The sequence below is a fragment of the Pseudonaja textilis genome, chromosome 3, assembly GCF_049901715.1.
Source record: "Pseudonaja textilis isolate UNSWEBS1 chromosome 3, rPseTex1.2, whole genome shotgun sequence".
NCBI classification, from domain to species: Eukaryota; Metazoa; Chordata; class Lepidosauria; order Squamata; family Elapidae; genus Pseudonaja; species Pseudonaja textilis.
The window spans coordinates 31,953,468-31,967,938 of NC_141992.1; the positions used below are offsets into that span (position 1 = coordinate 31,953,468).

General features: G+C 38.5%; 1 protein-coding gene across 1 annotated transcript; it reads right to left on the reverse strand.

Annotated features, from left to right (window-relative positions):
• Positions 1-245: 245 nt before the first annotated feature.
• Positions 246-11,997, reverse strand: CHMP4B (charged multivesicular body protein 4B). The gene is made up of 5 exons (XM_026697640.2): positions 11,549-11,997; positions 7,584-7,761; positions 6,840-6,954; positions 4,341-4,467; positions 246-2,509 (listed from the first exon to the last, which is right to left on the reverse strand). Exons 1-5 carry the CDS (start codon positions 11,742-11,744, stop codon positions 2,442-2,444), a joined length of 684 nt encoding a protein of 227 aa, XP_026553425.1. The 5' UTR covers positions 11,745-11,997; the 3' UTR covers positions 246-2,441.
• Positions 11,998-14,471: the final 2,474 nt, after the last annotated feature.

The following is a 14,471-nucleotide window of genomic DNA, read 5'->3' on the forward strand; positions in this document are numbered from 1 at the left end:
TGCGGAGAAAAGATTCCAAATGCTAAAAAAGAGTGGGTGAAGTTGACTTAGCAACATACAAAAGGGACAGTCATAAATTTTGCAGAGATTGTGCAACAGCTTGCTTTACGCTTCCAAACTGAAAGCTGGCAGAGACATAATATCTGAAGCTGCAGAAAATGTACTTAAGCACCTAATATTTCCAGAATAATAGAAACAAACCCTGAGGTGTAGGAAGCAAGAATAAGATAGGCACAAAGGTATGATAGACTTAATAAAGGCTTTATTTTTGTTGATCTCACATTACTTTTATAACTGCTCAGCAATAAAGTATCTTGTGTTAGTAAAATCCAATCCACCCCGTTTACCAAACAAAAATGAGCCTGTGACACAGCTTTTACGTTTGTTTAAATTTTAGTTTTTGTAAATTTTCTAATTACTTTTCTAATAAAAAAAATCCAGTGGATCTTTATTAGAAGAAAACACGATTGTGGGAAGAGCTGTAAAAGCTAGATCTATGTGTCATTCTCTGCTTTATTCCATAGAAGCAAGACATATAAACCATTTTATCGATTAGAATTCTTATAGACCTGGAGTTCATTAAAAAAAAATCTCACACAAGCTCTGTAGGACTGTTCATTCAGGGTCGGCAATGAGGCGATAATCTTAAATGACAAAGTGAATTACAGTAAATACATTCGAGAAAATGAACCAAAGAATCAGCTGTTGAGAATTGGTAATTCAGCACTGCATTACAGCCAACCCTCAATGCAATTATGTCTCTATTCAAGACAACTATACAAAATAGCAGTTACTTTGAAAACCAAGAGTATCATAGTAAGTTCCACTTTGCCTCCACCATGGGGTAAAAACATATAGAGGAAAGCAGTACTTCAGTATAATAGTACATACCGTAATCTTCTTCCTTGAGAAAATTGGCTCACAATCTTGAGAACACTGAAGAATTGTTTAAAAACCATAAGAGATAAATATGGAGAACCATACTCAAATGCAATTGTGAGATGGTTGGTATGCAGATACTTCCTTAGCAATACCAAGAGTGAAATTATCTGTTTTAGGATTTTTAAAACTATATGTTGCTTCCAAAAAAACCCCAAAGGATTGTTGCATTTCTGTTTTTACCTTTCAGAATATTACGTTCAATTATAGCCTTGTAAAATTTTCCAGGTAAGATTCCGATATACTAGAGAACAAAGAAACTGGCAGGATTAGCCAGCATTAGGATCAAGCATGATGCTTTGGGATTTGGTAGCACTTTGGTAAAGACTAAATGCATTTATGAAATGTATGTGAGCATCCACTCAGTTTCATATAAAGAAACTGACATAGCTGTAAAATATATGAATATACAAACTGAAAAATATTTTTTTATTATATTATTATGAAGGAATTGTTTTTTTTTATCTGACACCAAGTTTCTCTTAGACCTTGTTATGAAACCTCACATAGAAAAAAAAGTTCAAAAGGTAGATAATCAGACACAGTAAACCATTCAAAATAGGTGAATTTCAAAAATTTTCCAGCAATACTGCTTAATTCTCAAATATATTTGTTTCTAGATTATTCTCTTTGAAAAATAAAAAAAGAAAAGCTTGTGAGGAGATACTTGGAATATCTGTACAATATTTCTATCTCAAAGGCAGATTGTGAGAGAATGATAAGGAAAAACTAAGAAATAAACTGGAAGAAAATTCAACATTTTTTCAAACTTTTGTAATATATATACAAATGAACACATCGTTCTGACAATATGAAAATCAGTTTAGTACAGTTCATTCATATTTAAAATAAATGTATGTTTGTTTCTGCATGGGCTATCGGTTGTCACAAATAGCAAACATCCAAGTGCTATATAGAAAAGTGTACAGCTAGAACAGAAGTGTAAATTTAATTTATTTCCATAACAAAATAATTTATCATTCCAAACCCACTTCACCAAGTGACCAAGTTTAGTATCATGATGAGAGGCATTTCAGTGTTGCCAATATAAATACAGACTTTAAAGTACTAAAAGCTTAATGCAATTGTACATCTAAACACAGTAAACCAATAATGGCTTATGGGTTTTCATTTTGTAATGCTTTACAAGACTTCTAAAAATTTCATTCAACTTAAGTTACCACTTTCACATCCCAGGTCTCAACATAGTCAGAATTCTGAAAGATGAGGATCCAGCAATGGCATTAGCTAAGTCCAGAAGCTGAATATTGGAGTGTTTGGCCAATAATATTTATTATTTAAAGGAATTCAACATTGTATAAATACAGGTGCCCTCCTTGGACACTTTTGTTTATTTTGTTCAAACCATGCTCTGTAGAATTCCTAGTTTGGGGCTTAAAGAAATAAACGACTTTGCACTTAATGAAGTCTCCCAAGTATATGTGCACCTTTAGCAACAGGTGACCAGTCCCAATTATTTATCCAGTTCACTGCTAGTACAGTTACATGTTTTCAGCCCAGGCTTCAAGCTCTTTCATGTCATCATCCTCTTCCTCTTCTTTTTTCTTAGCTAGAAGCAAAGCACAATAGTACAGAATTAAACATTTTCCTTTCAATACTGATTTAATTACCACATATGTGCAAGGTATAAAAACCCCTATAAGTTAGAAAAATCATTAGACTGCTATGATGAATGAATGAAACTAGAAATTTATGCAAAACCTGTTGTTAAATTAAGCTGAAATATAATAGAAAGAAAAAAAATTGACAGGTGAAAACGTAAGATTTCACTACTTGTATTATAACAAATGTTTTATATTATACAGTCTACAATTAGTTTGTATTTCCAAGAACCATTTTAATGGCATAACAACCTTTTTGTCATGGAGTCGCAATTTGTAATATTGTCCTAATCTCAAATTTCCACTGTGCAGTTTATAACATTAGATCAATCGATCAGAATAGAGCTGCAAGGGATCTTGGAGATCTTCTAGACCAACCCCTGGCTCAAGCAGGAGATCCTATACCATTTCAGACAAGTGACTGATAAGTCTCTTCTTAAAATCTCCAGTAATGAAGCACCCTTTCTCCTTAATTCCAGGTTGTTTCTCTCCTTCACGAGTTTCCATCCATTGTTTCTTATCCTGCCCTCTGGTGCTTTGGGAAATGTGGGAGCTACCTCAAATACTGGAATACTGGTATCATGTCCTCCCTAGTTCTTTTCTCTAGACTGGCCAAATCCAAATCCTGCAACTCTATTTCATGTTTTAGTTTCCAGGCCTTTAATCATCTTAATTGCTCTTCTTTGCACTTTTTCAAAAGTCTCAACATCTTTTTTGTAATGAGGTGTAGTATTCCAGGTGTGGCCTTACTAAGACTTTATAAAGCAGTACTAATACTTCATGTGATTTAGATTCTATACCTCTATTTATACAACAAAGGATTGTATTAGCGTTTTGGGCTGCTGTCACACACTGCTGGCTCATGTTTAAGTGATAGTCTACTACCCTGTTTCTCCAACAATACGGCCTCCCCCAATAGGAAGTCCCAGCATGTTTTATAGGCATGAAATGAAATTAAGCCTTCCCCCCCAAATTAAGGCCTATATTAAAACATGCGAAATGGGGGGGAAATAGTGTGGGGGCTTGCTGTTAGGAAGTACTTTTGTTGCACACCCGGATATCATGCTGCCTGCGCTGACCCTGATAAAAGTGCCCTACCAACACCAAGATCAACATCCAAGCTGTCGCCGCCCGCCTGCCCAAAGATGCAAGGGGGGGGGGGCAATTAAGTCACCCCCAAAAAGACGGCCTAGCCATTTTTTCAGGGCTCAAAAAAAATAAGACCCAGCCTTATTATATGAGAAACACGGTAGGACTCTAAGCTCCCTCTCACAGTTACTGTTTTTGAGCCAGGTTTCGCCTGATCTATACTTGTAACTTTGGTTTTTCCTGCCCAGGTATACAAATGTGCTTTTCTCCACATTAAATTTCATTTTGTTGGATAGGGCCCATTGCTCAAATCCATCAATATCTTTTTGGATCCTGAACTTGTCTTCTGGGGTGTTGGTTATTCCTGCCAGCTTAGTATCATTACTATGTACTTTTATAGTTCTATAAAACTGTTATTGGAAAAAAGATTAGATATTCCGATAAAACAAACAAATGTTAGATGTAGATACAGCAAGATATTTTTTAAAATAAATTGAGCAGTGGCGACAGCACAGCAGAGGTGGATTTCTGCCTTGTGAATACTGTTTAAAAATAAATTATGCAAATAGGATATATATGAGTACATACAGCATATAGTACAGCAACTACATTTGTCATAACTACATTTGTCATAACAGTATATAGTTCAGCAACTACATTTGTCATACGACATCACTTTCCAACATTTACCAGGCTTTGAAGGTATAGCTATAGAGGGCACGTTGGGTAGTGGAACATTCTCCGGACCACTGATTTCCAATAGGTTTTTATCCAGTTCTTCCTGCTCTAGTTCTTCTAATTCAGCCATCAGCTCATCCTGTAATGGAACCAGTGAGAAAAAAATCATTGCTTGTATCAGTATCTGTAATCACATTTACTAATATTGTATTAGGGAAAAATAGTTTTAATGTATTTTTATGAACCACTGGATGTAACTGGATTTTCTCAGAGTCTCACAATATGTTGGATTTGAGCACCATCCAGCTCCACAGTAATTCAGAGCAACTCCCAATATAAAACAATAATTTATTTATTTATAGTTATTTATTTATAACATTTATTGGCCATCCACCTTACCACAGGGCAACTCTGACCAGCCTACAATAATAAAAGATAAAACTATATACAGTAAAAACATTAATACAAGCCAAACACTACAGTTCAATTAAAGATGAGGAGAGCAGGAACAGAATGGGGGAGGTGAGATCTGTTGTTATCAGCCACTTCCACTATGATGCTCCTGCATTGGAGCCCCAAGATAACTGGCAGAGACAGGCCTTTAGGCTCTTACAGAAGGTCAGGAAAGTTGGAGCCAACCTTACTCCAGGGAGCAAGATAATAATGGCATTATGCACAGGCATAATGGCAGAGAATAGTTTTCTCCTGGACCCCGGCAGCCAGAATACTTGGGCTGACAGGGCCCACAGCATGCTTCCCCCACCAGCATGGGTGGGATGGGCCGACCCCAATGGGATGAGACAGTCCTTCAAGTAGCCTGAACCCATGCAGTGAAGGGCTTTAAAATGATTACCAACACTTTGAATTCTACCCTGTGGCCAACCAGCAGCCAATGCAGCTTGTGAAGCTCGGATGTTACATGGGTTCTTGTTTGGGCCCCAAGAACTATTCGTGCTGCTGCATTCTGCGCCAGCTGTAGCTTCCATATGCTCTTCAAGATAGTTCCATGTACAGTGCCATACAATAGTCCAATTGTGAGATGATTAGGGCCTGAATGACTGAGTGAAGGGGCTCCTGATCCAGGAAAGGCTGCAACTGGCGCACAACCTGAAGTTGTGCAAAGGCTCTCCTAGCTGCAACTGCCACCTGCTCTTTGAGGAGGAACAGAACAACCTCCAAGTTGCAGACCAGAACCATCTAGGTCAGTGCCACCCCATCCAGAGTGGGGTGACAAAGATCTCGGGGCCCTATACACCCAAAGCCATTCAGTCATGCCAGGGTTCAAAGTCTCTTGTCCCCTATCCAGGCCCTCACGGCCTCCAGCACTGCAAGAGGACAGCAACAGTATCACTTGTGTCACCAAGTGTGGAAATATAAAGTTGGGTATTGTCAGCGTACTTCTGATATCTCAACCCATGGTGACAGATGATTTCACCCAGCAGCTTCATGAACAAGTTAAAAAAGAGAGGAGAAAGTACCAAGTCCTATGGCATACAACATGATAACTGTCGACGGCTGGACTTCTCACTCCCTATAAACTCAAGTGACACCAGACACGGAGAAAGGAGACGAATCAGCACAAAACTGTGCTACCCAGCCCCAGGCCCTGTAGCCAACCCAAAATGATATCATGTTTGATGATACTGAAGGCTACTGGGAGATTAAGGAGCTGCTGATACAGTTCTACAGAGGAATTATTGAGTCTATCATCTGTACCTCTATAACTCTGGTTTGGTTCTGCAACCCAACAGGACAGACACAGACTTCAGAGGATAATTAGGACTGCAGAAAAAACAATTATTACCAACCTGCCTTCAATCAAGGACCTGTATACTGCACGAGTCAAAAAGAGGGCTGTGAAAATATTTCACACATAAACTGTTTCAATTCCTTCCCTCAAAACGATGCTATAGAGCACTGCACACCAGATCAACTAGACACAAGGACAGTTTTTTCCCGAACGCAATCACTCTACTAAACAAATAATTCCCTCAACACTGCCCAAATATTTACAAAGTCTGTACTACTATTACTATTACTCTTCTCATCACTCCTTATCACCCATCCCCTCCCACTTGTGATTGTATGACTAACTTTGTGGCTTGTATCCTTATTGTTTATATTGATTGTTTCCTAGTATGATTTGATTGCTTATTGTACCCTAAGACTATTACTAAGTGTTGTGCCTTATGATTCTTCACTCTTGACAAATGTATCTTTTCTTTTATGTATACTGAGAGCATTTGCACCAAGACAAATTTCTTGTGTGTCTAATCACACTTGGCCAATAAAAGAATTCTAATTCTACTGAGAGATTAAGAAGAGTAAAGATGGTTTAACAACTGTGGTTCTTACCAGGTGACCACATCAGCATGTACAATGTTTTCTAAACCATGTTAATACAGTACTCATGAATAATTAGCCCTATAATACAGTATTTTAAATCACTGAGCTTTCTAACCATTGTATGTCTGACACAGAATGAAATTATTTTTAGTTATTTATTCTTACGTCATCAAATTCTTCACCAATTCCTACAGGCTTGGAGATAGCGGTTGAAATTTCATCAGCTAATTCTTGCTGTTCTGCAATATCTTGCATGAGTTCATCTACTTTGTCAATATCCCTGTAAGAGACCAATTTGGTAAGTTTCATCCATCCAGGTAAGTATCTTGGAGATCAATTAAACAACCAGGCATTTCTGGAAACATATATTCAAATCATTTCAACACTGATTTAAATTAAGTCCTTTTAATTTAATTCTTTTAATATTAGACTGAACAGTTTATGAAGAGGAGTTACTATAATTATTTGCAATACAATAAGGATTTATTCCAGTTAGAATTCAAATTGAGATTAAAGAAGTGAAATGCCTTTTATGCTACATGAAAAATGATTTCAGTATACAAAGTAGAATGCATTTATGAATAACCACAGAAGCCAGCGATAATAAGTGTTTAAATTTTTCCAAAACAAAGGGATTGGTAATTATTAAGCAAAATTAGCTTTTCTTTGCCTTATTCAGTAATGCTGCACATTAATAATGCTTTATAGTACTCAGACACTTGGGGGTGGGGAATATGAATTCCAAAACTTGTGATCTGTTTTTCCTGGATAAATTCTGAAATTTTTAAAAATTGATTTTTTTAGACAATGGTCAAAAATGTCTTGCATTGATTAAACCAAAAACACTGCAGATCCTAATCATTGCTTTGTACTCATCCCCCCAGAAAACCAATAAGAAGGATATCTTACATGTTATCATGAGCAGCTTTCATTGCTTTTGCAGCAAAACCCATATTCTTGAGCACTTCAGTGTTGGTATTAGCATTTTCCAAGGCTTCCCTCTGGAATTCAATTGTGGAGAGTGTGCCATCAATTTGAGCAAGTTGCTTTTCATATCTCTTCTTTCGTTTTAGAGCTTGGAGGGCAGCTGGATAAAAATAACACAAAGCATGATATATAATGTGCCTGTATAACTGTCTCTGCTAGAATGCTATCCAGAATATAAAACCACTTCAAATGTGTGCTCACAATTGCTTCTCTTTATTTTGCTGCAAACTTCAAAATTAATATTATTATTATTACCAACAGGTAAGAGACCAATTTGGTAAGTTTCATCCATTCAGGTAAGTACCTTGGAGATCAATTAAACAACCAGGCATTTCTGGAAACCTATATTCAAATCATTTCAACACTGATTTAAATTAAGTCCTTTTAATTTAATTTAAATTATTTTAATATTAGACTGAACAGTTTATGAAGATGAGTTACTATAATTATTTGCAATACAATAAGGATTTATTCCAGTTAGAATTCAAATTGAGATTAAAGAAGTGAAATGCCTTTCCAAGGCAAATAAATTTTACTTATTAATTCTAAATCTAACTCCAGGATAAAATGCTAGATAAAATGCCACTAGATCTGATTCATAGCATCGACAGACTGATATTCAGTGGAACTCAAGTAGGCATGCTGAACAACCTTCAGTCCATTTTTCTCAAAACCAGGAGCAGAAAAAGAAAAAAAAACTGAAATTAAAACTATATATTTACTGGAGTAACTAGTGTTAATGGAAAGTACAAATGGGAAAACAGGAATTAGAATTCTATCTATGGTATCTAAAATAGCTGGGAGGAGGCTGTCATTTACTTGACTCTCTCATTAAATTCCATCAAAATCTTAGCTTACACTACCATCAACCTTAGTTCTGACCTATTTATAGAACAAGCTCACCTTCTTGACATCACAAAAAATTACACAATAGACAATAAACATCATGTTATATAGGAATCCCACAGATCATAATGCACAGCCACATGCTTCCAGCTTCCATTGAGAAAACAAACAAATATTATTTATCAGTAGAATTTATGCATTTGGTCTAAGACGCTCAATTGATGAAATAAAGCCAGGCTTTTGGGAGACTGAATTACCTAATCAAATCAGTAAGCAATCGATAAAGCTTCATCAATTCCCAGGAAAGACATATTAAAAGACATCCAAAAAATAGACCATTAGTTCTTACAACTCATAGTTAAAGCCATTCAAGCACATTATTAATATACAACCCATGCTACAATCCAAATAATACTGCACTTTCTCAGGCATTGAGTGACAACCCATGCTTGCATATAAGCAACCTCTAAAGTGAAACAAAGTCTCAGAAAAAAAAATAAAACAGCAACTTTAAGCATGGAACCAGAACCAGCAAAAAATCCAGTTGCCTAATTGGTTCCCTCAATGCGTGTTTTCATAGAATCATAAGAGTGGAAGGAACATTATCATATTTACCCTACTCTACACTGCAAGATGCACTATATCAGTCTTGTAAGTGACTATCAACCTCTATTTGAAAATCTCCATGAAAGGGAAGAAGTCCATGTAGTGACTTATTCTATTGACTGGAGTTCTTACCATCAAAATGTTCTTCCTAATGTTCACATCCTTGACGTTTCATCCTATTAGTTCTAGTCTTACCTTGTGGAGTTTATGAGAATAAGTCTGAACCGTCTACAACACGACTGCCCTTTCTAGGTTCAAGACCTGAGCGCCATGGATGGATCCACATTACTTGCCCCATCCCCTGCCAACCTAAGCAGTTTGAAAGCATGCAAATGGGAATAGATAAGTAATTATCACTTTAGTGGGAAGGTAACAGTGTTCTCAGCATAGAGTCATGCTGGCCTAATGCTGACTCAGCTAAGAAACAGATGAGCATCACTCCCTAGAGCCGTGATGGTGAACCTGTGACACACAGAGCCATTTGTGCCAGCAGGCAAGCTGCAGGCAAACTTACCTCACTGCGCATGTGCGCGCCTCACAGCTGATTTTCGGCCTGTTTGAGGCCTTTTTCAGCCTCCCAGAGGCTCCAGGAAAGCCTTTGCAGGCCCCAAAATAGGCCCATTTTGTCACTTCCTGTATTTCCAGAAATAACAGAAGTGATGAAACAGGCCCATTTTTTGGCCTGAAAAAGCTTTCCTCGAGCCTCTGGGAGGCCGAAGAAGGCCTCAAATGGGCCGAAAATCAGCTGGGAGGCGCAGTACAGATAAGGGGAGAATTGTGCATACATGTGCAGGGGGCATGGGGGGGGGTGCATTGCCTTCTGTGTGCTGGCATGTGCACGCACGATTTTTGACACAGGAACTCAGAAGGGTTAGCACCACTGCCCTAGAGTCATAGATGACTGGATAGGGGAAACTTTTACTTTTAACTATGACATGATTCAACTTTAACTTATCAATGTGAAATTAAATGGCAAGTCATTCTTATTAAGCCACAAAATCCATGTAGGTCTCTAATATGATCAAGAAGGCAACTCAAGTTGAGCAGAGCCATACAAAATATTGTATAATTTTACATGAATCCAAAGTATTCCCTTAGTACAGGAGTCCCCCAACCCTGGGCTGCGTAAACCTGCCACTTACACAAAGGGAGCTGTGCTCACAAGCCAGACAGGTTGGGGACCACAGCCTTCATTTCCCACTCAGGCTACTTCAATACCTGATCCATATCATAGCAGAATTTAATTTGGGAGGGATGGTAGGGAGAGAGATATTATTGGAAATGATTGGAATAGACAAATTAGTAACAATTTGCACCTATTATTTATTTTTTATCATGCATTTATTTTTTATAAATAACTCAAAGTGATGAACATACCTAACACTCTTTCCCCCTCCTATTTTCCCACAGCAACAACCTTGTGAGGTGGGTTGGACTGAGAGAGAGTGACTGACCCAAAGTCACCCAGCAGGCTTTCATGCCTATGGCAAAACTACAACTCAGTCTTCCAATTCCTAGCCTGATGCCTTAACCAACAGACTTAATGCTTAGGAATGAATATGGTCAAAAATGAGATGCCACCAATGATAATAAAAGAGACAAATCAACTAAAAGCATTATAAAATGGTTGATTACACACCTACCGTACACAGAATGTAAGAGATTCTAAAAATTCAAAGTGTTTATATATATATTACAACTCTACACAATATTCCCCAGACACCTGTTGTGCCCTGGATGCTACTGGAGTGGGGGGGAGGTCCCTTCAAAATTATTTGAACATCCAACACTCAAGATACTATTGAGATGTGAATAAAAGAACCATTCTAAGTAGGGTGCTTTTCATTATGAGACTTGCACCTTACAATCAAAGGTTGCTCCCTCAATCACGGATTTCAGAAACAGTAGAAACTTCTCTCAAAAATTTTGCTCTTCTGTGCTAACTGATGTTAGTGCATTTTGTTTCTGCAATCCTTCTCGATTGCAACCATTCCATCCCATAACTTTTGAGGCCAAAGGGGCAGCTGGAGAAAGCCTACAATGTCCACAATTCTGACCCTACCAACAGAATAGAATAGAATAGAATAGAATAGAATAGAATAGAATATTTATTATATTCACCAAGCGTGATTGGACACACAGGGAATTTGTCTTGGTGCAAATGCTCTCAGTGTACATAAAAGATGCACTGGTTTACTCACCTACTTAAAAGATGCAAATGTTTACTCCCCTACCTAAAAGATGCAAATGTTTACTCACCTACCTATAAGATGCACAGGTTTACTCCCGAGTAAAAACACAGAACACGGTCCACCTTTTATACTACCCTACCCGCTCGCTTGACCATCCAAGGAGGGCGTTCAAATTCACCTCATCCGAGTCCACCCACAAACGCGAGATGGGATTCCTCCATGGCTCCGATCAGCCGGACTCACCGCGCTTATTCTTGGTGCCGTGTTTGCGGGCCGCCAACAGCTCCTGCTTGATCTTCTCTTCCAGGAACTCCTGTTTTTTACCCAGCATGTCCTCGGTCTCTTTAAGCCTCTGGATGGCCTCCTGGGGAGAAGGGCCCTTCCCGCCGCCTTTCTCCCCCGGGCCGATCCCGAACAACTTCCCCAGCAGCCCGGACATGGCTGGACCTCACGCGAGGAGAGGGAACGAACCGAGAACCCCAGCCCGGAGGAAGTAAGGAAACGAGGGAGAGGAGGAGGATGCTGGTTGCTCCCGAGATGCAGAGGTGGTCGTGGCAGAGAAAGGTGATCCCTGCGGTCCCCTCGAACCGTCAGCCGGGTTAGTTAGCCGCACAGGCCAAAGGCCCGACACTGACCCCTCTCTTGCACCAGCCCTCGGCAGCGCATCCACCCCAAGTGCTTCCCCCACCCCCGCGACTGATTCACGGCCCGGAGTAGAACTGCCCACTATCCCATACGTCACTCGGGGAGCTGTGGCAACAGCGGTAACCCCGCCCACCTCCGTCTGCCTCTCGGCTCAAGTGGGTGTAAATAAGCAGCAAAGGCTGCCGGGAATTGTAGTGTTGCTCGAGAAGGGATGCTCTTGCACGAATGTGCTTAGACATACACTGTTGTCAGTTTCTGAGTCGCGGTGATAGTTTCATCCATAAAATCGTTGACTAGTAGCCTCGTTTTTTTAACGTATGGATTTTGAAGTTCTCCGTTTATACAGCAGCCAGATATCACAACATAAATAACGTGCTTCAAAGAGGTTTTTTTTTAAAAAAAAAAAAAAACGGCGTTTGTTTAAAAGACTTTTCTCTGGTTTTTTTCTGAGGCTTGAGAGAATACTATTTTTAAAAGAAACAAAAAGGATGCTCTTGATGCTTATGTCTTGTGCCCTTGCTTGCTGTGTATTTTTTCTAGACCATTTCACTGGTTTTTATGTAAGGGTTTCCAAACATGCTATCTTGCCCATTTCATTTGACTATCACATGACTTTGACTTTTGAGAATATGGAAATTTTAAAATATTTTAGCCTTCAATCAACAAAGGGCCGTTTTGTTGGTATGCTCTAATGTTCTGCCATCAATGCTGCTTCAGAAATCAAGATTTTCTTCATTCAGTACTGTACTATATTGCTGCATAGTTCAATTGAAATGAAAAATGATAATCCCCTGACTCTGGTACACATTATCCATTGATATCTATGCTGTGTAAATCTATCAGGAAAATCTGATGAATATTATGTATATTTTTCATCCATGTATGTTTTTTGCTCTGTCAAACCATACACCAGTGGAAAATTAGCTAGGTTTTCAACTGTTCCTTCTACCACTCATCAACAAGTAATTAAACAATCAAATTGCTAGTTACTTTCTGTACTGTATTTATTAATGTTTGCAAATAGCCTGCTGCTTTTAAGTTATTTTGACTGTGGCCTCTATATCTGTGTGCTGACTTTAGCCTATGAGAAGGTGAATATCAATCAAATCATGAGTAATGACAAATCAATTTGTCATTACTGCAGACATTGAATTGTCTGTAACTTTGAATTTGGTATCAAAACTACCACTGAAAAATAGTTATTGTAACATTACTCATTCCTCATAGCTGCCAGACATGTAGACAGTAGTAGATGTGAAAGAGAACAATGACCCCAAATGTTCTCTGCCGACTTCCTAGTGTTCAACTGACAATGCTGCTTTCCTACAAATCCAATAGGCAGAGGTGCTATGTCCATAGACTAAGTTGGCAATATGTAACTCACTATCTTCCAGATGTTTTAATCAACTCTCACAATCACTAGTATGCTGGTCAGTATTAAAAGTCTAAAACACATAGAAAATACCAGCCTAAATTGTTTCCACAAGGCCAAACAACAGATTCACCTCATGCGTAGCAAGCCTGAAATGGCCTGTTTTTTCAGTGTGAGGAAAAGGAAAAACTTGATGCAAGTGGGATTGGTTCTTTTCTTAAATTGATTAAGGAGAATGATATAAAGCAGGGCCTCATGCAGGCCGGATGTGTCATGCACTGGCCATGCCCCCCCCACCATGCCTGGTTTAGCGAAGGGGGAGAAAGATCCAATACATCACATAAGGACACCGTGAGAACGTGAGTTTGACACCCCTGATATAAAAAAGGATGAAAGTACTGAAATACTCATTGTATTTTAAAATGTTTTAAACTATAATAAATTTTAAAAACTGATTTTATGTTTTTTTTTCAATTTAGAATAGAGCTGGAGGCAACCTTGGAGGTCTTCTTGTTCAATACCTGCTCAAGCAGGAGACAGATACCATTTCAGATAGGTAGCTGTCCAATCTTTCCTTAAAAAACTTCAGTGATGAAGCACCCACAACTTCTGAAAACAAGCTGTTCCACTTGTTAATTGTTCTCACAGTTAGGAAGTTTCTCCTCTATTCCAGCTTGCTTTTCTCCTTGATTACTTTCCATCCGTTGTTTCTTGTCCTGCCCTCTAGTGCTTTTGAAAATAAGTTGCCCCCCTCTTCTTCGTGGCAGCCCTCAAATACTGGAATATTGCTATCATATCACCCCAGTCCTTCTTTTCTCTAGATTAGTCACACCCAATCCCAGAACTGCTTCAAATGTTTTAGTTTCCAGCCTTTAATTATCTTATTTGCTCTTCTCTGCACTTTTTCCAAAATCTCAACATTTTTTTTGTAATGTGGTGACTAAAACTGGATGCAGTATTTCAGGTATGGTCTTTCAAATTTCATTGTATTTGTAGAATGCAATGACAGTAAAGGTATTCTATCCTATTCTATATTAAGGTTTTATAAAGTGGTACTAATACTTCAGGTGATTTTCATTCTATGTTTATACCACCAAGGATATAAGCTTTTTTGGCTGCTGCCGCACCGTTGCCTCATGTTTAAGTGAT